The sequence below is a fragment of the Ranitomeya variabilis genome, chromosome 8 (genome assembly GCF_051348905.1).
Source record: "Ranitomeya variabilis isolate aRanVar5 chromosome 8, aRanVar5.hap1, whole genome shotgun sequence".
NCBI lineage: Eukaryota > Metazoa > Chordata > Amphibia > Anura > Dendrobatidae > Ranitomeya > Ranitomeya variabilis.
Window position 1 is genome coordinate 124,322,939 of NC_135239.1, and position 24,290 is coordinate 124,347,228.

The 24,290-nt window shown below is 45.0% G+C and overlaps 1 protein-coding gene across 2 annotated transcripts in view; it reads right to left on the reverse strand.

The window, feature by feature from the left end:
• PDE4DIP (phosphodiesterase 4D interacting protein) overlaps window positions 1-24,290 on the reverse strand; it is a 1,987,893-nt gene that overhangs the window by 1,743,700 nt on the left and 219,903 nt on the right. For both annotated transcript variants that reach the window (XM_077276217.1, XM_077276216.1), the window contains 3 exons: window positions 18,719-18,859; window positions 9,107-9,176; window positions 7,905-7,999 (listed from right to left, as the gene is read on the reverse strand). In XM_077276217.1, the coding sequence (XP_077132332.1) occupies window positions 7,905-7,999; window positions 9,107-9,176; window positions 18,719-18,859 (306 nt within the window). The remainder of the gene's footprint in view (window positions 1-7,904; window positions 8,000-9,106; window positions 9,177-18,718; window positions 18,860-24,290) is intronic.

The following is a 24,290-nucleotide window of genomic DNA, read 5'->3' on the forward strand; positions in this document are numbered from 1 at the left end:
TACACTGGGACCAGCGTAGACCATTATCCGCTGACAATCAATGCATTGCCATACACTGGGACCAGTGTAGACCATTCTCCGCTGACCATCAATACATTGCCATACACTGGGACCAGCGTAGACCATTCTCTGCTGACCATCAATGCATTACAATACACTGGGGCCAGCTAACATCATTCTCCGCTGACCATCAATGCATTGCCATACACTGGGCCAGCATAGATCATTCTCTGCTGATCATCAATGCATTGCCATACACTGAGGCTAGCACAGACCATTCTCCGCTGACCATCAATGCATTGCCATACACTGGGACCAGTGTAGACCATTCTCCAGTGACCATCAATGCTTTGCCATACACTGGGGACAGCGTAGACCATTCTCCGCTGACCATCAATGCATTGCCATACACTGGGGCCAGCACAGACCATTCTCCGCTGACCATCAGGGGGTGATAAGGGGGGGTTATTTTTTATTTTTTTATTTTGATCACTGTGATAGGGTATATCACAGTGACCAAAATTAACCAATAGGAAAAAAAAATTCCTATTGTTGCCGGGTGCTGGTCGGCCGGCAGATCTCGGCGGGCGCACAACGCATGCGCCCGCCATTTTCTTCCCGGAAAAAGATGGTGGTGCCCATGAAGGGAAGCAGGAGGGCCGAGGAGCACCGGGAGGTATCGGGGGGGATCTGGGACCCTATTTCTCTGTCCTTTGATGTGCGATCACATCGGAGAACAGAGAAATTAAATGGCACATCAGATACTTTTTTTGTGGTCTCCAGTATAAGGTTAATATCGGCAATCACAACTCGTCTGTAAAAACCGACCCGAATCATGTTTTATGGGGTCTCGGCTACCCCCTTCAGCCAAGACCCCAGAGAAAATACGACTCTGGGGGGTGCTATACACTTTTTCCTTCAGCGCCGTGGTTTAAGTACCCTTAACTACTGCCGGTAAAAGGCGTATCGGTGGTCGTTAAGGGGTTAAAAAATAAAACTTTGCCACCATTTTCTGAGACTCAAACTTGCTGTAATTTTTCATCATTGGACCTACGTGAGAGCTCGTTTTTATGCTCTCACTTGTAGTTTTTATTAATATCATTTAATGATACATCCAATGTTTTCAGAGACTGAAAATTGTCAGTTATGATTCTTTTCAGGGTATAAATTTATGGTAAACATAATGTCATATTTAGTAGGTCGGACTTTTACAGACACATTAATACTAAATATGTTTATTTTTAAAATTATTTAATTTCTTTATTTTTGAACTGGGAAAAGGAAGTGATGTAAATTTTCAGCTGTGGCAACCTAATGGCTCTCAACAATTGAATTATGGCAGGGCAGATGAGAGCTGGGGCACGTGTGAACCAGAAAGCGGGACATTTAGATGTTTCTGTCAGTGATTGACAGCGACATTTAATTGGTTACAAAACAGTGGTCAAAGCTACCTCCAGTCGCTGCTAGTCCAGACAGATGCTGGATGTATAACACAGCCGCTGAGGCCGCTCCATACACCTCTCACACGACTAGTGACAAAAATATACACCACCGGGCATTAAGAGATTAAAAGCATGATTTATCACAATCATTTTTCATCTCAGATGCAATGGAGGTTGTAAAATGGTACAAACCATTACATTATTGCTAATTTGGTATACCGTGTTCTATACATCAGTGTGAGCAAATATGATTCCAACAACATCACTGGACAGTTTCCTGCCTTTAGAGACTACATATCCTTGTGAATCCAAGAGATGCTCTACTGCCTATCTAAGGCAGAGGTGGGCAATTCATTTTTTTAAGAGGCCACATGAGACCGCAACTGATGTTGAGGGACAAACTGAAGTCTGCTCGTTGTGATATATTAATCTTTATCATTTAATATTGAGCAGAATTAAGTATGTTGACTAGCTTGTCTTCTAATACTTCTTATGATAGGGCTTAATGTAGCATGTATACTTAGTGGAAAAACAATCTAAAGCCATACAATTTACTGCTTTTTATTAAGTTTACAAAAAAGCAAAAAAAAAAAAAAAAAATCTATAAATCTTCAGCACAGCGAGTGTGAGCGAGCTGAGTGTGACCTGAGCGTAAGTGTGAACGGCGGTAAGTGTGTGACTTGTGATTCAGTGACTTTGGAATCAGGGAGTTTCCAAGGGAGGAATTGCTTCTGGTTTTTTTTTTGGTTTAATTAATACTTTGTATTTATTTTTAATTAACGTTTCTGTGTGGTGCAATCCCCATTAGGAAATGTGCTCCACAATTGTTAATGCCATCCAGGGTACATCTTGCCACATGTATGCAGTCCTTGACCAGCCGGTCGAGGGTGCATACTGCTGTGCGAGATGTGAGCACATTGTGCATTTGGAAACCCAGATACTGGATCTAAATGTGCAGCTGGCAACACTGAGATCCATAGACAATATGGAGAGGAGTCTTCTGCTCACAGAGCAGACGCTCAATGGGATAGATGAGGAGGGGGATGGTAGGATGGAGCTGCAGGACAGTGTGGCAGTTAGCTGGGTGACAGATAGAAGGCGGGGTAGAGGGAAGAGTGCCAGGGAGGCTAGTCCTGATCTGGCACACCCCAATAAGTTTGCTAAGTTGGCAGATGAGGGGGGTGCCGTAGCACTGCTGCAGCCAGGCATGTCCTCTGAAAGCCGGAGGAGTGACTGCTCCAGTAAGGAGGGAAAAAGGAGAGCAGGGCAGGCCAGACAGGTGCTGGTAGTGGGGGACTCAATTATTAGGGGAACAGATAGGGCAATCTGTCACAAAGACAGGGATCGTCGGACGGTGTGCTGCCTACCTGGCGCTCGAGTCCGACACATCGCTGATCGGGTGGACAGATTACTGGGAGGGGCTGGTGAGGACCCAGCGGTCATGGTGCACATTGGCACAAATGACAAAGTTAGAGGTAGGTGGAAGGTCCTTAAAGATGATTTCAGGGAATTAGGCTGCAAGCTGAAAGCAAGGACCTCCAACGTGGTATTTTCCGAAATACTGCCTGTACCACGTGCCACGCCAGAGAGGCAACGGGAGATTAGGGAGGTTAATAAGTGGCTCAAGAATTGGTGTAGGAAGGAGGGGTTTGGGTTCCTGCAGAACTGGGCCGACTTCTCAGTTGGCTACAGGCTCTACGCTAGGGACGGGCTGCACCTCAATGGGGAAGGTGCAGCTGTGCTGGGGGAGAAAATGGTTAGAAGGTTGGAGGAGTGTTTAAACTAGGGATTGGGGGGGAGGGTATTCATTTTATAGGAGGGGAAGATAGTGCAGATAGAGACCTGGGCACAAATAAGGAAGTTGGGGGTGGCGGTGGCATGGGGGGTGGGGTTAGAACAGTTAGTAATTTAAGAAAGAATAGAGGTACAGAGAGTAACATCAAGTGCATGTATACTAATGCCAGAAGCCTCGCCAACAAAATGGATGAATTAGAACTAATGTTGTTGGAGCATAATTATGACATGGTGGGGATATCTGAGACGTGGCTGGATGAGAGCCATGACTGGGCTGTTAACTTGCAGGGCAATAGCCTTTTCAGAAATGACCGTACAGATAAGCGAGGGGGTGGGGTGTGTCTGTATGTAAAATCGACCTTAAAACCCATCCTGCGTGATAATATAGGTGAATCTAATGAAAATGTAGAGTCTCTGTGGGTGGAGATAAGGGGAGGGGGAAAAAATAATAAATTACTGATAGGGGTTTGTTATAAATCTCCAAAACTAATGGAAGCAATGGAGAATATCCTCGTAAAGCAAATAGATGAAGCTGCGACTCAAGGAGAAGTCATTATTATGGGGGACTTCAACTACCCTGAAATAGATTGGGGAACAGAAACCTGCAGTTCCAGCAAAGGTAATCGGTTTTTGACAACTATGAGAGACAATTACCTTTCACAACTGGTTCAGGACCCAACAAGGAGGGGGGCACTGCTAGACCTAATATTAACCAACAGGCCAGACCGCATATCAAATATAAGGGTTGGGGGTCACTTGGGGAATAGTGATCACAAAATAATAAGTTTTCATGTAACCTTTAATAAGATGGGTAGTAGGGGGGTGACAAGGACACTAAACTTCAGGAGGGCAAATTTCCAACGGATGAGAGAGGATCTTGGTGCAATTAACTGGGACGATATCCTGAGACACAAAAATACACAAAGAAAATGGGAGACATTTATTAGCATCCTGGATAGGACCTGTGCACAGTATATACCGTATGGGAATAAACATACTAGAAATAGGAGGAAACCAATATGGCTAAATAGAGCTGTAAGGGGCGCAATAAGGGACAAAAAGAAAGCATTTAGAGAATTAAAGGAAGTAGGTAGTGAGGAGGCATTAAATAAATACAGAAAATTAAATACATTCTGTAAAAAGCAAATCAAGGCAGCAAAGATTGAGACAGAGAGACTCATTGCCAGAGAGAGTAAAAATAATCCCAAAATATTCTTTAACTATATAAATAGTAAGAAACTAAAAAATGACAGTGTTGGCCCCCTTAAAAATAGTCTGGGTGAAATGGTGGATGAGGATGAGGAAAAAGCCAATATGCTAAATGACTTTTTTTCATCAGTATTTACAAAAGAAAATCCCATGGCAGACAAAATGACTAGTGATAAAAATTCCCCATTAAATGTCACCTGCTTAACCCAGCAGGAAGTACAGCGGCGTCTAAAAATAACTAAAATTGACAAATCTCCGGGCCCGGATGGGATACACCCCCGAGTACTGCAGGAACTAAGTACAGTCATTGATAGACCATTATTTTTAATCTTTAAAGACTCCATAATAACAGGGTCTGTACCACAGGACTGGCGTATAGCAAATGTGGTGCCAATATTCAAAAAAGGGGCAAAAACTGAACTCGGTAATTATAGGCCAGTAAGTTTAACCTCTACTGTGGGTAAAATCCTGGAGGGCATTCTAAGGGATGCTATGCTGGAGTATCTGAAGAGGAATAACCTCATGACCCAGTATCAGCACGGGTTTACTAGGGACCGTTCATGTCAGACTAATTTGATCAGCTTCTATGAAGAGGTAAGTTCCGGACTGGACCAAGGGAACCCAGTGGACGTAGTATATATGGACTTTTCCAAAGCTTTTGATACGGTGCCACACAAAAGGTTGTTACATAAAATGAGAGTAATGGGGATAGGGGAAAATATGTGTAAGTGGGTTGAGAGCTGGCTCAGGGATAGGAAACAAAGGGTGGTTATTAATGGAGCACACTCGGACTGGGTCACGGTTAGCAGTGGGGTACCACAGGGGTCAGTATTGGGCCCTCTTCTTTTTAACATATTTATTAATGACCTTGTAGGGGGCATTCAGAGTAGAATTTCAATATTTGCAGATGACACTAAACTCTGCAGGGTAATCAATACAGGGGAGGACAATTTTATATTACAGGATGATTTATGTAAACTAGAAGCTTGGGCTGATAAATGGCAAATGAGCTTTAATGGGGATAAATGTAAGGTCATGCACTTGGGTAGAAGTAATAAGATGTATAACTATGTGCTTAATTCTAAAACTCTGGGCAAAACCGTCAATGAAAAAGACCTGGGTGTATGGGTGGATGACAAACTCATATTCAGTGGCCAGTGTCAGGCAGCTGCTACAAAGGCAAATAAAATAATGGGATGTATTAAAAGAGGCATAGATGCTCATGAGGAGAACATAATTTTACCTCTATACAAGTCACTAGTTCGACCACACTTAGAATACTGTGCACAGTTCTGGTCTCCGGTGTATAAGAAAGACATAGCTGAACTGGAGCGGGTGCAGAGAAGAGCGACCAAGGATATTAGAGGACTGAGGGGTCTGCAATTCCAAGATAGGTTATTACACTTGGGGCTATTTAGTTTGGAAAAACAAAGACTAAGGGGTGATCTTATGTTAATGTATAAATATATGAGGGGACAGTACAAAGACCTTTCTGATGATCTTTTTAATCATAGACCTGAGACAGGGACAAGGGGGCATCCTCTACGTCTGGAGGAAAGAAGGTTTAAGCATAATAACAGACGCGGATTCTTTACTGTAAGAGCAGTGAGACTATGGAACTCTCTGCCGTATGATGTTGTAATGAGTGATTCATTAATTAAATTTAAGAGGGGACTGGATACCTTTCTGGAAAAGTATAATGTTACAGGGTATATACACTAGATTCCTTGTTAAGGCGTTGATCCAGGGAACTAGTCTGATTGCCGTATGTGGAGTCGGGAAGGAATTTTTTTCCCCATGGTGGAGTTACTCTTTGCCACATGGGTTTTTTTTGCCTTCCCCTGGATCAACATGTTAGGGCATATTAGGTTAGGCTATGGGTTGAACTAGATGGACTTACAGTCTTCCTTCAACCTTAATAACTATGTAACTATGTAACTATGTAATTTTGTCTGCTCCTTTAAATCCGCCCTTGTACCTTAATCAAAACTTCACAACACAATATGATGCTTTCCCAGTCCCTCAAACAGTATAATGTCCCCCGACACAGCTCCCCACACAGTATGGTGCCCCGACACAGCTCCCCACACAGTATGGTGCCCCGACACAGCTCCCCACACAGCATGGTGTCCCGACACAGCTCCCCACACAGCATGGTGTCCCGACACAGCTCCCCACACAGTATGGTGCCCCGACACAGCTCCCAATACATTATGGTGCCCCAACACAGCTCCCCACACAGCATAGTGCCCCAACACAGCTCCCCACACAGTATGGTTCCCCAACACAGCTCCCCACACAGTATGTTGCCCCAACACAGCTCCCCACATAGTATGGTGTTCCGACACAGCTCCCCACACAGTATGGTCTCCCGACACAGCTCCCCACACAGCATGGTGTCCCATCACAGCTTCCCACACAGTATAGTGCCCAACCACAGCTCCTCACACAGTATGGTGCCCCAACACAGCTCCCCACACAGCATGGTGCCCCGACACAGCTCCCCACACAGAATGGTGCCCCGACACAGCTCCCCACACAGTATGGTGCCCCGACACAGCTTCCCACACAGTATGGTGCCCCGACACAGCTTCCCACACAGCATGGTTTCCCGACACAGTTCCCCACACAGTATGGTGTCCTAACAGAGTTCCCCACACAGTATGGCGTCCTGGCACAGTTCCCCACACAGTATGGTGTCCCGACACAGCTCCCCACACAGCATGGTGTCCCGACACAGCTCCCCATACAGCATGGTGTCCCGACACAGCTCCCAACACAATATGGTATCCCGACACAGCTCCCCACACAGTATGGTGCCCCGACACAGCTCCCCAGAGTACGGTGTCCCGACACAGCTCCCCACACAATACGGTGTCCTCAAAAAGCCTCCTAAGCAATACAATGACCACTCAAACAGTATGATGTCCCCACGCAGCCCCTCAAACAGTTTGATGTTCACTCATACAGCACTCACAAAGTATATAAAGTATACAGTATATAATGTACATACCATTTTTGATTTTATGTTTATATCTTTGTGTTATATTTCCTAAATAGGCGTTTTCAATAAAAAAAATCCATAAAGTCCTGCCTAGTGCATTTTTATTCCCCAAATATTTAAACAGGTACTAGTGCAAGCAGCTAAACTGATGTGAATGGAGGAGGCATAAAAAGTGCCACGTACTACCGCTTTTTTATTTTCCTGTTGAATAAGGTGAGAAGAATATAGCAAGTGTCTCAAGTCCTACGAGTGATCAGTCAACAGATGACATAGCATCAAAATTGATTAAGAGGAAGTGCTCCTTGTCTGACATTAGTGGTACACACAGGGTTCTGGGAATATCTCTATTCGGTATTTGTGTAAATGTCCGTTGGATAAACTGTACTAATTATATAACTATCCATTTTCTAACCTCCAGTGACTATGAAGTCTGTCATTAAATGGTTATTTATTACCTGATACTCTCTCATTTTCCTCAAAACAAGTGTTAGATCCTCTTTGGCTTGAGCAAGATCACTCTTGAGCGTATCATTATTTTCAGTTACTCCATCTTTATGATAAAAATAATAAGTAAAAAAAATAGTTATATGTGGCAAGCAAACAAGTGTTTGATGGAAGTTCTTAATTATATGTAAAAAAAAGGCTTACAAAATAGTGAATCTTTGTAGATAAATACATTATTTAAGCTTTTAATATATAAGATCAAAAGCGTGACTCCAGTCTACAATAGCGCCCCACATATCATATGCTTTTTAGAACACAAGTATACACCTTATATGACAGAGAGGTATTTTAGAATAACATGCAGTCACTTGAAAGCAGCTTCAATCACTCCTCCCGAAATAAGACATTGTCGCAGCGGTGCTGTGGTCACTTTCCACAACTTCTTTCATCACAACCCCACTTTTGATAATCCAAATCAACAGCGCTGATAGAAGCTGCGGGACAGATTAGCACTGTTCCACAGCTCTTTTCTCTGAAACCGGATGCCATCATGGTGCAGTGATTTAAGAATAGAAGCAGGGTGACAACTGCGCCGTTCCCTGATGATTATTCGTTGAAGGGCAATGAAAAAGCAAGGTGAATGACAGCAGCGCTGCCCCACAGATTCTATCACTGCCTTAAAACGAATCTTTATCAGGGACAGGGTCACTCACCCTGCTTCTATCACCTCCCCTTGATAATATCCTGTGGCAGAGAAACAAGCTGCAGGCCAGCTGTGACAGAAGCTGTGGGAAAGGTGAGCGCAGCACCTGCATGCTTTCAGTGGCACTGACTGCAGACATCAGCAGAGGGCGGCCCTGAAAGAAGCTGTGGTAAGTGACCACAGTGATGTCCCCTGGTGACATTTTATTCCAGGCAGGGTGACAGAAGGGAAAAATTAGTGCAGCCCCAGCCTCCTGATGATGTCTCATTTGAGCCCCCTTCAAACAAAAAATCATTGGAAATAAAGATTTAAAAAAGCACATACAGGGATTAGCTGTATAGGGAGAAGAGTAGGGTATTTTAAAATAAAGAAAATGACAAAAGTGGTTAGAAGTTACAAATATATATTTATAAAGGGCATTTTATGTATGGGACCACCCCTTCAAGTACAAATAATGATTAATTTATCTACAGTGCAAAAAAGGAAATCAGAAAGGACATAAAAATTTACCCTTGGCATCGAAATCTTCAGATTTTATACTGATCGGCAAAGGCTGAACCGAGTAACTTTGTGTAAAAGCCTTGAAAGGTAAAAATAAATGTTACATATTTTAAATCTGTAGCTTGGTAATTTTAACAGTATTGAGTTACAAGAAAACACATTTTCACCTGATTCACTGAAGATGACCTTTCAGCAGATTACTCAATCCACACTGCATATATTATTTCGTAGGCCTCTTAGACCTGATGGTGCTGATGTACTTGGCTATCTTTAGGAGTCTTAAAGACAATGAATGGAGCCGCAGTGTGTATGCTCAATTACCTCTCCTTTTACACAAGGAATTAGGGGCTACAACAGTTTCCCTCCCTTAACAAAATAGTTATACTTATAACTATTACCGTAATTAATACTTATAACAGGAGATTGGTGAATATTTCTGGTAAAGGTGTATTCTAGTGTGAAGCATTAACTTTTCACATTTTTAATCACTTTTCTGTTTCTATTAGACCATGAAGTTCCATAATGTTCATTGAGTGAGAGTCACCAACAGAAAGGACATGACTCGGATCTCAAAATCTATAGAATGCTTATCTCTCTGCCACAGCTAAATGCGATTTGGTAAAACTTGACTTACTGTCATTGTACTTTGCTGCAGATTTCCAGCGCAAATTCTGCCTCCAAAACTCAAGTCTGTATCTGAAACTACTCTGAATGTTAAACACTGTCAAAGTCCACTTTTGCACACCAGTATTTGTAAGCCAAAAACCAAAGTCCGATCAAAACATGTGAGTGGTGAACATTTTTCTATAGCTTTTTCCTTTGTAGGGTCTGGTCCACTCCTGGATTTGGCTTACCAATACTAAGAATGCTGAGCAAAATTCTACTTTGTGATAGTGGTCTATATGGTAAGAGATGAGCTCGACAAAGCTACCCAATACATCTAAGTCTGCACAACAAAACTTTTGTGCTACAAACATGGATACTGTATGAGCAGGAGTGTCTAGCTTCTTGAACCTCTTCCGGCTGCAACCAATTTTCATTTTTGCACTCTTATTCTTTACTCCCTAGAACAAGCACTTCTATATTTCCAACATACCATATTTTCCACTTTGTAAGACGCACTTTATTTCCCCCAAATTTTTGGGGGAAATGGGGGTGCGTCTTACAAAGCGGATATACCGCTTACTGTTACAGGCTGGGATGAGGGGGTGTCCGCCACCGCTCCCACCCGCCACCACTGCCGCGGTTGTCCGCTGCTGCCCTGGGTGATGCTGGAGGCTCCGATGCTGCGGGCGGCTCTGGCGACATTTTGTGAAAGACCAGAGCCCCCTGGCAGTTCGTCCATGCTTTTCTGTATGACTGACTCTGGGAAAATGGCCGCCGGAATCTCAGGAGATGACATTTCAGGGCTGAGATCTCATCTCTCGAGATCCCGGTGGCCATTTTCCCGAAGTCCACCGCTCAGGAAAGCATGGACGAACTGTCGGGGGCTCTGGCCTTTCACAAAATGTTGCCAGAGCCCCCTGCAGCACCGGAGACATCCCTGCAGCACCGGAGACATCCCTGCAGCACCGGAGACATCCCTGCAGCACCGGAGACATCCCTGCAGCACCGGAGACAGCCCTGCAGCACTGGAGACAGCCCTGCAGCACCAGAGCCCCCTGCAGCACCACAGCCCCCTGCAGCACCAGAGCCCCCTGCAGCACCAGAGACAGCCCTGCAACACCGGAGACAGCCCTGCAGCACGGGAGCCCCCCTGCAGCACCGGAGCACCCCTGCAGCACTGGAGCCCCCCTTCAGCACCCCTCATCCCAGTCTGCAGCACAGGAGCCCCCCTGCAGCACAGGAGCCCCCTGCAGCACAGGAGCCCCCCTGCAGACCCCCTCATCCCAGCCTGCAGCAATGCTCCACTCCTGCCTCCAGCAACGACCCTGGGACCCTGATCCACTGCAGCCTCAACCCCTGGTAAGCAATAAGACGCATGGATTATAAGAAGCCCCCCCAATTTATTAAAAAAAGTTTTTTCCTATTTTTCTCCTCAAAATTTGGGGTGTGTCTTATAATCCGGAACGTCTTACAAAGCGAAAAATACGGTAACCATATGTTTAAGGGACAAGATGTAGTTCACGAATCACATTCATTTTACCATTCAGTGTACTTGAAAACGGGGGAAAAAATCTAAGTGTGGTGAAATGAAAAAAAAATGCAATCAGCCATTATTTTTTTAAGGCTTTGTTTTTAGTTAAAAGTTTTATTAATTGACCAAAGGGTGCCTTAAATACCACTGTCAGATTGACACTTAAGGGACAAAGCAGTATTTAAGTGACTAACAGAGGCAACCAGAGGTCAGCTCTGATCGCTGCAGTTACAGGCAAAAGGCAACTGTACAACAGTCACGATCTGCTGGGAATGACTGACAGCAAGATCAGAATTAGAGACTGGAAGCTGAACACAATCAGGTGGTAAAAAGTTAATTTCCTCCCGGCAGTGGGGCTCTCAGTGTGGGTATCAGAACCTGAAGATGAATTCCAAATCTGCAGATTAACACCGTTATTTTACACGACCGGATCCCTTAAAGTTAGGTTCATACTTCCTGTTCTGCACAGATGACTTTTCAGCAGTCACCTTGTGATCCCAGACAAAAATACAGTGATAGGCACACACACATACACACACAATCATCGCAGCCCACCGCCATCTGCAAAATGACTTCATCAAAGGCTGCAGAGCATGCCTGAAAAACTTTCCTATCGAAATTAATGAGTCAGAGCCATTTTATTGCCTTCAAATGTAGTAACTGTGTACAGAAAAAAATAAAATCAACTATCAGAAAATAAAAAAGTTTAAAGGGCATATCAGTGAGTTAAAAAAAAAATGTCTTCGCACTCACAAGCATGTTGTTTATATAAGAGGCAGCTATCTGCCTGTTGTACCCGTAGCCGGTCAATGACCACTCCTGACGGAGATTCAGCTGATCCCTGTGAGATCAGCAGATTCTCTTCTTGCTGATAAGATTGGGCTATTGATGTCATGCTGATTGACAGCTGGCTTCCCCCAATTAGGCAGTGGGGAGCCAGCTGTCAATCAAGATGACACCAATAGTCCCGCACTGTCAACACGAAAAGAAACTGCCTTTATGTTCACGTGACGTAAGCAGACTTCTGTGACCGCTTTGTGCAACTACCTGCCTACTAGTGGTTACGCACGTTTTTTTTTTTTTTTTTTTTTTTTTTAAAGTCTCGGATATCCAATTTAAGTATGATTATCTGTTTTTTCTGCCACGGCTCCATTCTAATGGGGCACTTCAGAGTCTTTATCTTGGAATTGGCGGTCTCAACAGTTAAACCATACGAATCAGGAAATGATCACGCATAGTGAGAATAGATGATAACTTTAAAGCTGGGAACAAGCCTTTAACATATCAGTACTGGTGCGTGGCGATTAGTACCCCACAAAGCCTGTTTCACAGAACTGGTACTTGGCGATTAGTACCCCACAATGTGTGACTCACAGAATTGGTACTTGGCGATCAGTACCCCATAAAGCGTGATTCACAGAACTGGTACTTGGCGATCAGTACCCCATAAAGCGTGATTCACAGAACTGGTAGTTGGCGATTAGTACCCCATAAAGCGTGATTCACAGAACAGGTACTTGGCAGTCAGTACCCCACAAAGCGTGATTCACAGAACTGGTACTTGACGATCAGTACCCCATAAAGCGTGATTCACAGAACTGGTACTTGGCGATCAGTACCCCATAAAGCGTGATTCACAGAACTGGTACTTGCCGATCAGTACCCCATAAAGCGTGATTCACAGAACTGGTAGTTGGCGATTAGTACCCCATAAAGCGTGATTCACAGAACAGGTACTTGGCAGTCAGTACCCCACAAAGCGTGATTCACAGAACTGGTACTTGACGATCAGTACCCCATAAAGCGTGATTCACAGAACTGGTACTTGGCGATCAGTACCCCATAAAGCGTGATTCACAGAACTGGTAGTTGGCGATTAGTACCCCATAAAGCGTGATTCACAGAACAGGTACTTGGCAGTCAGTACCCCACAAAGCGTGATTCACAGAACTGGTACTTGGCGATCAGTACCCCATAAAGCGTGATTCACAGAACTGGTACTTGGCGATCAGTACCCCATAAAGCGTGATTCACAGAACAAGTACTTGGCAGTCAGTACCCCACAAAGCGTGATTCACAGAACTGGTACTTGGCGATCAGTACCCCATAAAGAGTGATTCACAGAACTGATACTTGGCGATCAGTACCCCATAAAGTGTGATTCACAGAACTGGTACTTGGTGATTAGTACCCCAAAATGCGTGATTCACAGAACAGGTACTTGGCGATTAGCACGCCATAAAGCGTGCTTCACAGAACTAGTACTTGGCGATTAGTACCTCACAATGCGTGATTCACAGAACTGGTAATTGGCGATCAGTACCTCACAAAGCGTGATTCACAGAACTGGTACTTGGCGATCAGTACTCCATAAAGCATGATTCACAGAACTGGTAATTGGCGATCAGTACCTTACAAAGAATGATTCACAGAACTGGTACTTGGCGAACAGTACCCCATAAAGCGTGATTCACAGAACTGGTACTTGGCAATTAGTACCCCACAATGCGTGATTCACACAACTGGTACTTGGTGATCAGTACTCCATAAAGCGTGATTCACAGAACTAGTAGTTGGCGATTAGTACACCATAAAGTGTGATTCACAGAACTGGTACTTGGCGATTAGTACCCCACTATGCGTGATGCACAGAACTAGTAATTGGCGATCAGTACCCCATAAAGCACGATTCACAGAATTGGTACTTGCCAATCGGTACCCCACAAAGCACGATTCACAGAACTGGTACTTGGCGATCAGTACACTATAAAGCGTGATTCACAGAATTGGTACTTGGCGATCAGTACCCCATAAAGCGTGATTCACAGAACTGGTACTTGGCAATCAGTACCCCATGAAGCGTGATTCACAGAACTGATAATTGGTGATCAGTACCTCACAATGCGTGATTCACAGAACTGGTAATTGGCGATCAGTACCTCACAAAGCGGGATTCACAGAACTGGTACTTGGCGATCAGTACTCCATAAAGCATGATTCACAGAACTGGTAATTGGCGATCAGTACCTTACAAAGAATGATTCACAGAACTGGTACTTGGCGATCAGTACCCCATAAAGCGTGATTCACAGAACTGGTACTTGGCAATTAGTACCCCACAATGCGTGATTCACACAACTGGTACTTGGTGATCAGTACTCCATAAAGCGTGATTCACAGAACTAGTACTTGGCGATTAGTACACCATAAAGTGTGATTCACAGAACTGGTACTTGGCGATTAGTACCCCACTATGCGTGATGCACAGAACTAGTAATTGGCGATCAGTACCCCATAAAGCACGATTCACAGAATTGGTACTTGCCAATCGGTACCCCACAAAGCACGATTCACAGAACTGGTACTTGGCGATCAGTACACTATAAAGCGTGATTCACAGAATTGGTACTTGGCGATCAGTACCCCATAAAGCGTGATTCACAGAACTGGTACTTGGCAATAAGTACCTCACAAAGAGTGATTCAAAGAACTGGTACTTGACAATTAGTACCCCACAATGCGTGATTCACAGAACTGGTACTTGGCAATCAGTACCTCACAAAGAGTGATTCAAAGAACTGGTACTTGACAATTAGTACCCCACAATGCGTGATTCACAGAACTGGTACTTGGCGATCAGTACCTCACAAAGAGTGATTCAAAGAACTGGTACTTGACAATTAGTACCCCACAATGCGTGATTCACAGAACAGGTACTTGGCGATCAGTACCTCACAAAGAGTGATTCAAAGAACTGGTACTTGACAATTAGTACCCCACAATGCGTGATTCACAGAACTGGTAATTGGCGATCAGTACCTCACAAAGAGTGATTCACAGAGCTGGTACTTGGTGATTAGCACCCCACAATGCGTGATTCACAGAACTGGTACTTGACGATCAGTACCCCATAAAGCGTGATTCACAGAACTGGTACTTGGCGATCAGTACCCCATAAAGCGTGATTCACAGAACTGGTAGTTGGCGATTAGTACCCCATAAAGCGTGATTCACAGAACAGGTACTTGGCAGTCAGTACCCCACAAAGCGTGATTCACAGAACTGGTACTTGGCGATCAGTACCCCATAAAGCGTGATTCACAGAACTGGTACTTGGCGATCAGTACCCCATAAAGCGTGATTCACAGAACAGGTACTTGGCAGTCAGTACCCCACAAAGCGTGATTCACAGAACTGGTACTTGGCGATCAGTACCCCATAAAGAGTGATTCACAGAACTGATACTTGGCGATCAGTACCCCATAAAGTGTGATTCACAGAACTGGTACTTGGTGATTAGTACCCCAAAATGCGTGATTCACAGAACAGGTACTTGGCGATTAGCACGCCATAAAGCGTGCTTCACAGAACTAGTACTTGGTGATTAGTACCCCACAATGCGTGATTCACAGAACTGGTACTTGGCAATCAGTACCCCATGAAGCGTGATTCACAGAACTGATAATTGGTGATCAGTACCTCACAATGCGTGATTCACAGAACTGGTAATTGGCGATCAGTACCTCACAAAGCGTGATTCACAGAACTGGTACTTGGCGATCAGTACTCCATAAAGCATGATTCACAGAACTGGTAATTGGCGATCAGTACCTTACAAAGAATGATTCACAGAACTGGTACTTGGCGATCAGTACCCCATAAAGCGTGATTCACAGAACTGGTACTTGGCAATTAGTACCCCACAATGCGTGATTCACACAACTGGTACTTGGTGATCAGTACTCCATAAAGCGTGATTCACAGAACTAGTACTTGGCGATTAGTACACCATAAAGTGTGATTCACAGAACTGGTACTTGGCGATTAGTACCCCACTATGCGTGATGCACAGAACTAGTAATTGGCGATCAGTACCCCATAAAGCACGATTCACAGAATTGGTACTTGCCAATCGGTACCCCACAAAGCACGATTCACAGAACTGGTACTTGGCGATCAGTACACTATAAAGCGTGATTCACAGAATTGGTACTTGGCGATCAGTACCCCATAAAGCGTGATTCACAGAACTGGTACTTGGCAATCAGTACCTCACAAAGAGTGATTCAAAGAACTGGTACTTGACAATTAGTACCCCACAATGCGTGATTCACAGAACTGGTACTTGGCAATCAGTACCTCACAAAGAGTGATTCAAAGAACAGGTACTTGACAATTAGTACCCCACAATGCGTGATTCACAGAACTGGTACTTGACGATCAGTACCTCACAAAGAGTGATTCAAAGAACTGGTACTTGACAATTAGTACCCCACAATGCGTGATTCACAGAACTGGTACTTGACAATTAGTACCCCACAATGCGCGATTCACAGAACTGGTACTTGGCGATCAGTACCTCACAAAGAGTGATTCAAAGAACTGGTACTTGACAATTAGTACCCCACAATGCGTGATTCACAGAACTGGTAATTGGCGATCAGTACCTCACAAAGAGTGATTCACAGAGCTGGTACTTGGTGATTAGCACCCCACAATGCGTGATTCACAGAACTGGTACTTGGCGATCAGTACCTCACAAAGCGTGATTCACAGAACTGGTAATTGGCGATCAGTACCCCATAAAGCGTGATTCACAGAACTGGTACTTGGCGATTCATACCCCACAATGCGTGATTCACAGAACTGGTAATAAGCGATCAGTACCTCACAAAGCGTGATTCACAGAACTAGTACTTGGCGATCAGCACCCCATAAAGCCTGTTTCACAGAACTGGTACTTGGCGATCAGTACCCCATAAAGCTTATTTCACAGAACTTGTACTTGGCGATCAGTACCCCATAAAGCGTGATTCACAGAACTGGTACTTGGCGATTAGTACCCCACTATGCGTGATTCACAGATTTACTGTTTTAGAGTATTTTGCCTTTGAGTCACAAATCTATAACCGTCCTCTGCAGTACACTAAGTACACTGCAGTACACTACACTAAGCTAGTAGCAGTAGCTATTACCAGGCGCCAAGTTTCTGTGATCAGTCACTGCTCTGTACCTAGTGGCTAAAGCTGTAGATCCTCTGTGAAGAGACATTGTTAGCAAAGGTTTATTAATGTTCTTCCATAAGTATATAGGAGGCTGGTTCACATGCTGTGTTATACATTTTGGAAACTTTTTTTAAAGCTATTAGTGCAAGGCAAAGACAGAAAGTTTAGATATTTGTTTCAAACAAATCTTTTAACTCATCCATCCATATATTTTGAACAAGGTTTTCGTCATAGTTATAAGCTTTTCTGTCTTGTAGAACCACATGATTCTGACTAATCTGTGTTTTTTAGACAATGTAAGCCTATAGCAACAGATTGTGCTATATGATAGGCACACCGCTACATTCTGTTGCATCATTCCATACGGTTTGGAGGGTTCATATTTTTCTCCTTCCCCAATGACAACACCATGGAGAGAGGGGATCCGCCCTTCAGGGACAGGAAATCTACAGATAAAAAGGGCAGTACCTCTCCCTCGCACCAGTTTTGGTTTCCTGTCCCTGACGGAGAACCTTCAGTTCGGCGGTACCTGGATGAAGATTCCGAATGAAGATGGTCCAGGGCCGGCCAGTCAGGTTCAGGCAGCAGGGAGGCCCCTGCCTGGAGCCACCACCGCTGGGACCGAGGGGTCTTGCAGGGTGAGCGGGAAGGGGGGGTTGTGCAGCCGCTGCACCAGATCTGGTGCAGGGCTTCCGGGTTTTCCAGCCGGCGAACACGTGGACATGCGCCGAAGCACCCACTCATGACGCGGCCGGGTACAGAGGAGGTACTTCCAGGGCAGACCGGAAGTAGGGCTGAGGACGCCGGGCAGCAGATTAAAAAATGAAAAGCGTGGAGATGCTCCCTGCTGCAAGCGACCGAGGCATGATGGAGGACAGCGAACCGCAGCCACAGCGGCAGCAACCTAAGAGACATGTTTCTGCAGGCAAGAGGAGCAAACAATCCAGCAGACATTCTACACAGCGAAGCAGGAAATCCGGCACGATGGACACATCCCCATCCTCAAAAAGACCCGTATTGGATCCTATCCCTCCTCCAGAACAGTACCCATGGCTGCGTCTGATCGGTGAGTGATCTTTGTGAAAGTTCACCTTGTAATTGGGTTCCCTTCTCTTCTTTCGTTATCTAGGAAAGGAAGAGATTGCTCTGTAAACCAACTGATGCGAGGGAGAAGTACTGCCCTATTTATCTGTAGGTTTCCTGTTGCTGAAGGACGGATTCCCTCTCTCTCCGTGGTGCTGTCATGGGCTCTGAGAAATCCCGTTACCGATAAGTAACTATGTCTTTTTTATATGATAAGGTAACAGGACAATTAACGAGATGCTAAAATGTTATGTGGACCTAGGTGAACTCGTAGATTAATCATTGCTATATAGCAGCAATACAAGAAGTAAAATATAATCATTCTTTGGTTCCAATAAGCAAGAACAGTACAGTGAAAGGTTTACATTAATCACACAATACTACTACACAAAATACCTGAATTAATTTCTCTTTCTCTTGTTTTTCCAGATGTACAAAATTAGACAAATTCTCAACAGACTTATTGACACCAGCATTTTGTTCTTTTAATAAACGGCATTGGCAGATTGAAGATTGGTCCATCTTCTCTGAAGAGATCTACAATTGCAAAAAGGAAAAGCAAACTATTGTGTTATAGCATTCCCCAAAGGAGGCAATGGCACTATTAGCTTCTAGAACCCGCGATGCCTCCAAATGGTGTACGAGTAGACTTTGTAGAAAAAAACGACTTACACAGAGAAAACAGAATTGTTTCATGTCAGAAAATAGAGAATCAAATCGAATACCTTTAATATTTTCCTAAACAATATGGCAACCCTGGCCCGAATTCTCTCAGTTGCTGGACCTACAGAATTACCTTAGAGGGGCTACTGCTCTGACTTCCTCCAAATGGCAAAGTGAAGTGGCCAATGATTCGCTGCTAGTATCATGTGATCCCCGGGAGTGCCAGTTCTGTCATTGCTGAAATGACATTGGCACTGAAGGGGAGAATAAGCCATTTTTATTTCAGAAGGGGAATATAGCAATTGAGAAGGGATTGTCCAAATAGTAGACAACCCTTTAATCTGCAGGCTGCAATCACTCCCCTGCACTTTGCTTGACAGCCTGATCTACACATACTCTGCACACATGGTACAGAGCAGGCTGACAAAGTGCCAGGTAGGAAAGAGGTGTTACTGTAGCCTTCGGTACCCACGTGATGATGGCCACCTAGCATCCATCTCTGTAGATGTTACAGCACACTACAAAATGAGTGGTGACCAACCGATTAGAGATGGGCGAACCCAAACAGTAACGTTCGGCGTCCGTACTGAACACCTACTGTATGACTGTGTTTGTTATCTTAAATAAAAAAGTTAAAGTGTGTTTTGTTTTATTTCTAATAAAGAACTTTATTCTTGCTGTGTCTTTATTTACAACACTACTATAGGATTAGTAATGGATAAGTGTCTTATAGACGCCTCTCCATTACTAAGCCATGGGCTTGATGTCACCTGACAACACAAAGGTGACATGAACCCGACAAATATGAACCCCACTTGCCACCACTACAGTGAAAGTGGGAAGAGCCGGGCAAAGAGACAGAATTGGTGCATCTAATAGATGTGCCTTTTCTGGGCAGCTGCGGGCTGCTATATTTAGGCTGGGGGGGGGGGCAATATCCACGGCCCCTTACCAGCCTGAGAATACCAGCCCCCAGCTGTCGGCTTCAGCAAGGCTGGTTGTCAAAAATGGGGGGGGGGGGACACCATTTTTTACAATTTAAATAATTAAAACATACGGCGTGGGGACCCCTCTTTTCTTGATAACCAGCCTTCTTGAAGCTGACAGATGATGGTTGTGGCCCCCAGCTGTGAGTTTTAACGGACTGGTTATCAAAAATACAGGGGAGCCCACACCAGGTTTTTTTTTAATTATTTATTTACAGCGCAGGAGCCGGCTAATGAATACACCCATCAGCTGCTCCTGCTCTTGCGGTCATTAGTGGCAGCAGGTGTCGGATGATGGCAGCTGTAGCCCCATCAGCTGCTAACAGTGACTGGAGGTAAACTGTATACTTCGGATCACAGCTGAGCGCTCCAGCTGTCTTCTGACAGAGTGGGAACCGCGAATCTCTGACCAGTGGGGATGATTTCACTTTTACTTTTTGTAACTGTTAGCTCAAACCCGCCAGATCCAAACATCCAGGTGTCTGCCCATCTCTACAACAGGAAGTGCATTTGAACACCAAGGTGGATTGCTGTTGAGGGGAAATAGAGAAAAAAAATCTATAAATCTTCAGCATAGCGAGTGTGAGCGAACTGAGTGTCACCTGAGCGTAAGTGTGAACGGCGGTAAGTGTGACTTGTGATTCAGTGACTTTGGAATCAGGGAGTTTCCAAGGGAGGAATTGCTGTCTGTTTTTTATTAATACTTTGTATTTATTTTTTATTTAACGTTTCTGTGTGGTGCAATCCCCATTAGGAAATGTGCTCCACTATTGTTAATGCCATCCAGTGCACTTGCCACATGTATGCAATCCTTGATCAGCCGGTTGAGGGTGCATACTGCTGTGCGAGATGTGAGCACGTTGAGCATTTGGAAGCCCAGATTCTGGATCTAAATGTGCAGCTGGCAACACTGAGATCCATTGACAACGTGGAAAGGAGTCTTCTGCTCACTGAGCAGACGCTCAATGGGATAGATGGGGGGGGGATGGTAGGATGGAGCTGCAGGACAGTGAAGTAGCAAGCTGGGTGACACTTAGGAAGCGGGGTAGAGGGAAGAGTGCCAGGGAGGCTAGTCCTGATCTGGCACACACTAACAAGTTAGCTAAGTTGGCAGATGAGGGGGATGCCAGTACAGGGGTAGCACTGCTGCAGCCAGGCATGTCCTCTGAAAGCCGGAGGAGTGACTGCTACAGTAAGGAGGGAAATAGGAGAGCAGGGCAGGCCAGACAGGTACTGGTAGTGGGGGACTCAATTATTAGGGGAACAGATAGGGCAATCTGTCACAAAGACAGGGATCGTCGAACGGTGTGCTGCCTACCTGGCGCTCGAGTCCGACACATCGCTGATCGGGTGGACAGATTACTGGGAGGGGCTGGTGAGAACCCAGCGGTCATGGTGCACATTGGCACAAATGACAAAGATTAGAGGTAGGTGGAAGGTCCTTAAAGGTGATTTCAGGGAATTAGGCTGCAAGCTGAAAGAAAGGACCTCCAACGTATTTTACGAAATACTGCCTGTACCACATGCCACGCCAGAGAGGCAACGGGAGATTAGGGAGGTTAATAAGTGGCTCAAGAATTGGTGTAGGAAGGAGGGGTTTGGGTTCCTGCAGTACTGGGCAAACTTCTCAGTTGGCTACAGGCTCTATGCTAGGGACGGGCTGCACCTCAATGGGGAAGGTGCAGCTGTGCTGGGAGAGACAATGGCTAGAAGGTTGGAGGAGTGTTTAAACTAGGGATTGGGGGGGGAGGGTATTCAATTTATAGGAGGGGAAGATAGTGCAGATAGAGACCTGGGCACAAATAAGGAAGTTGGGGGGGCGGTGGCATGGGAGGTGGGGTTAGACCATTTAATAATTTAAGAAAGAATAGAGGTACAGAGAGGAACATCAAGTGCATGTATACTAATGCCAGAAGCCTCGCCAACAAAATGGACGAATTAGAACTAATGTTGTTGGAGCATAATTATGACATGGTGGGGATATCTGAAACATGGCTGGATGAGAGCCATGACTGGGCTGTTAACTTGCAGGGCTATAGCCTGTTCAGAAATGACCGTACAGATAAGCGAGGGGGTGGGGTGTGTCTATATGTAAAATTGTCCTTAAAACCCATCCTGCGTGATAATATAGGTTAATTTAATGAAAATGTAGAGTCCCTGTGGGTGGAGATAAGGGGAGGGGGAAAAAATAATAAATTACTGATAGGGGTTTGTTATAAATCTCCAAAAATAATGGAAGCAATGGAGAATATCCTCGTAAAGCAAATAGATGAAGCTGCGACTCAAGGAGAAGTCATTATTATGGGGGACTTCAACTACCCTGAAATAGATTGGGGAACAGAAACCTGCAGTTCCAGCAAAGGTAAACGGTTTTTGACAACAATGAGAGACAATTACCTTTCACAACTGGTTCAGGACCCAACAAGAAGGGGGGCACTGCTAGACCTAATATTAACCAACAGGCCAGACCGCATATCAAATATAAGAGTTGGGGGTCACTTGGGGAATAGTGATCACAAAATAATAAGTTTTTGTGTATCCTTTAATAAGATGTGTAGTAGAGGGGTGACAAGGACACTAAACTTCAGGAGGGCAAATTTCTAACGGATGAGAGAGGATCTTGGTGCAATTAACTGGGACGATATCCTGTGACATAAAAATACACAAAGAAAATGGGAGACGTTTATTAGCATCCTGGATAGGACCTGTGCACAGTATATACCGTATGGGAATAAACATACTAGAAATAGGAGGAAACCAATATGGCTAAATAGAGCTGTAAGGGGTGCAATAAGTGACAAAAAGAAAGCATTTAGAGAATTAAAGGAAGTAGGTAGTGAGGAGGCATTAAATAAATACAAAAAATTAAATAAATTCTGTAAAAAGCAAATCAAGGCAGCAAAGATTGAGACAGAGAGACTCATTGCCAGAGAGAGTAAAAATAATCCCAAAATATTCTTTAACTACCGTATTTTCCGGCGTATAAGACGACTGGGCGTATAAGACGACCCCCCAACTTTACCAGTTAAAATATAAAATCTTCTTAAAAGTCGGGGGTCTTCTTATACACCCTATGTCGTCTTATAGGGCCGGTGAATATGTGCCTTTTGGGGGGGGGGGGGAGTGATCCTGATGACGAGGGGGCGTCTCACAGGAAAGTGAGTATCCCCCATTACCTTATCGTAGCGGTGCAGCGTGGGGGTCTCAGTGCTGGGAGTGGCGGCGGCGGCTGCTGTGCTCTGGTGCGGCGGCTGCTGTGCTCTGGTGCGGCGGCTCCTCTTCTGTGTGGGGCCTCTGTGCTGTGAGGTGGTGGTGGCGGCGGCATATCTTTATCCAGTTGGGGCTCCTCCGGCATCTCCTTAGCCCTGGAGGCCCCGCCGCAACTCCATCGGTGCAATGCAGCGGCCATTTTCCCGGAGGCAGCTCAATAGGTGCGATGCGGTGGCCTCCGGGAAAATGGCCGCTGCTCAGATTCAGATCTCGTCCCGAAATCTCGGGACACGAGATCTGAATCTGAGCAGCGGCCATTTTCCCGGAGGCCACCACATTGCACCGATGGAGTTGCGGCGGGGCCTCCAGGGCTAAGGAGATGCCGGAGGAGCCCCAACTGGATAAAGATACGCCGCTGCCGCTGCCACCTCACAGCACAGGGGCCCCACACAGAAGAGGAGCCGCCGCACCAGAACACAGCAGCCGCCGCCGCTCCCAGCACTGACACCCCCACGCTGCACCGCTAGGATAAGGTAATGGGGATTACTCACTTTCCTGTGAGACGCCCCCTCGTCATCAGGATCACTCCCCCTCCCCACCCACCATATACACCGGCGTACAAGTCGATTCCCGGCGTATAAGACGACCCCCGACTTTTAAGAAGATTTTCGGGGGTTAAAAAGTCGTCTTATACGCCGGAAAATACGGTACATAAATAGTAAGAAATTAAAAAATGATAGTGTTGGCCCCCTTAAAAATAGTCTGGGTGAAATGGTGGATGAGGATGAGGAAAAAGCCAATATGCTAAATTACTTTTTTTCATCAGTATTTACAAAAGAAAATCACATGGCAGACAAAATGACTAGTGATAAAAATTCCAAATTAAATGTCACCTGCTTAACCCAGCAGGAAGTACTGTGGCGTCTAAAAATCACTAAAATTGACAAATCTCCGGGCCCGGATGAGATACACCCTCGGGTACTGCAGGAATTAAGTACAGTCATTGATAGACCATTATTTTTAATCTTTAAAGACTCCATAATAACAGGGTCTGTACCATAGGACTGGCGTATAGCAAATGTGGTGCCAATATTCAAAAAGGGGACAAA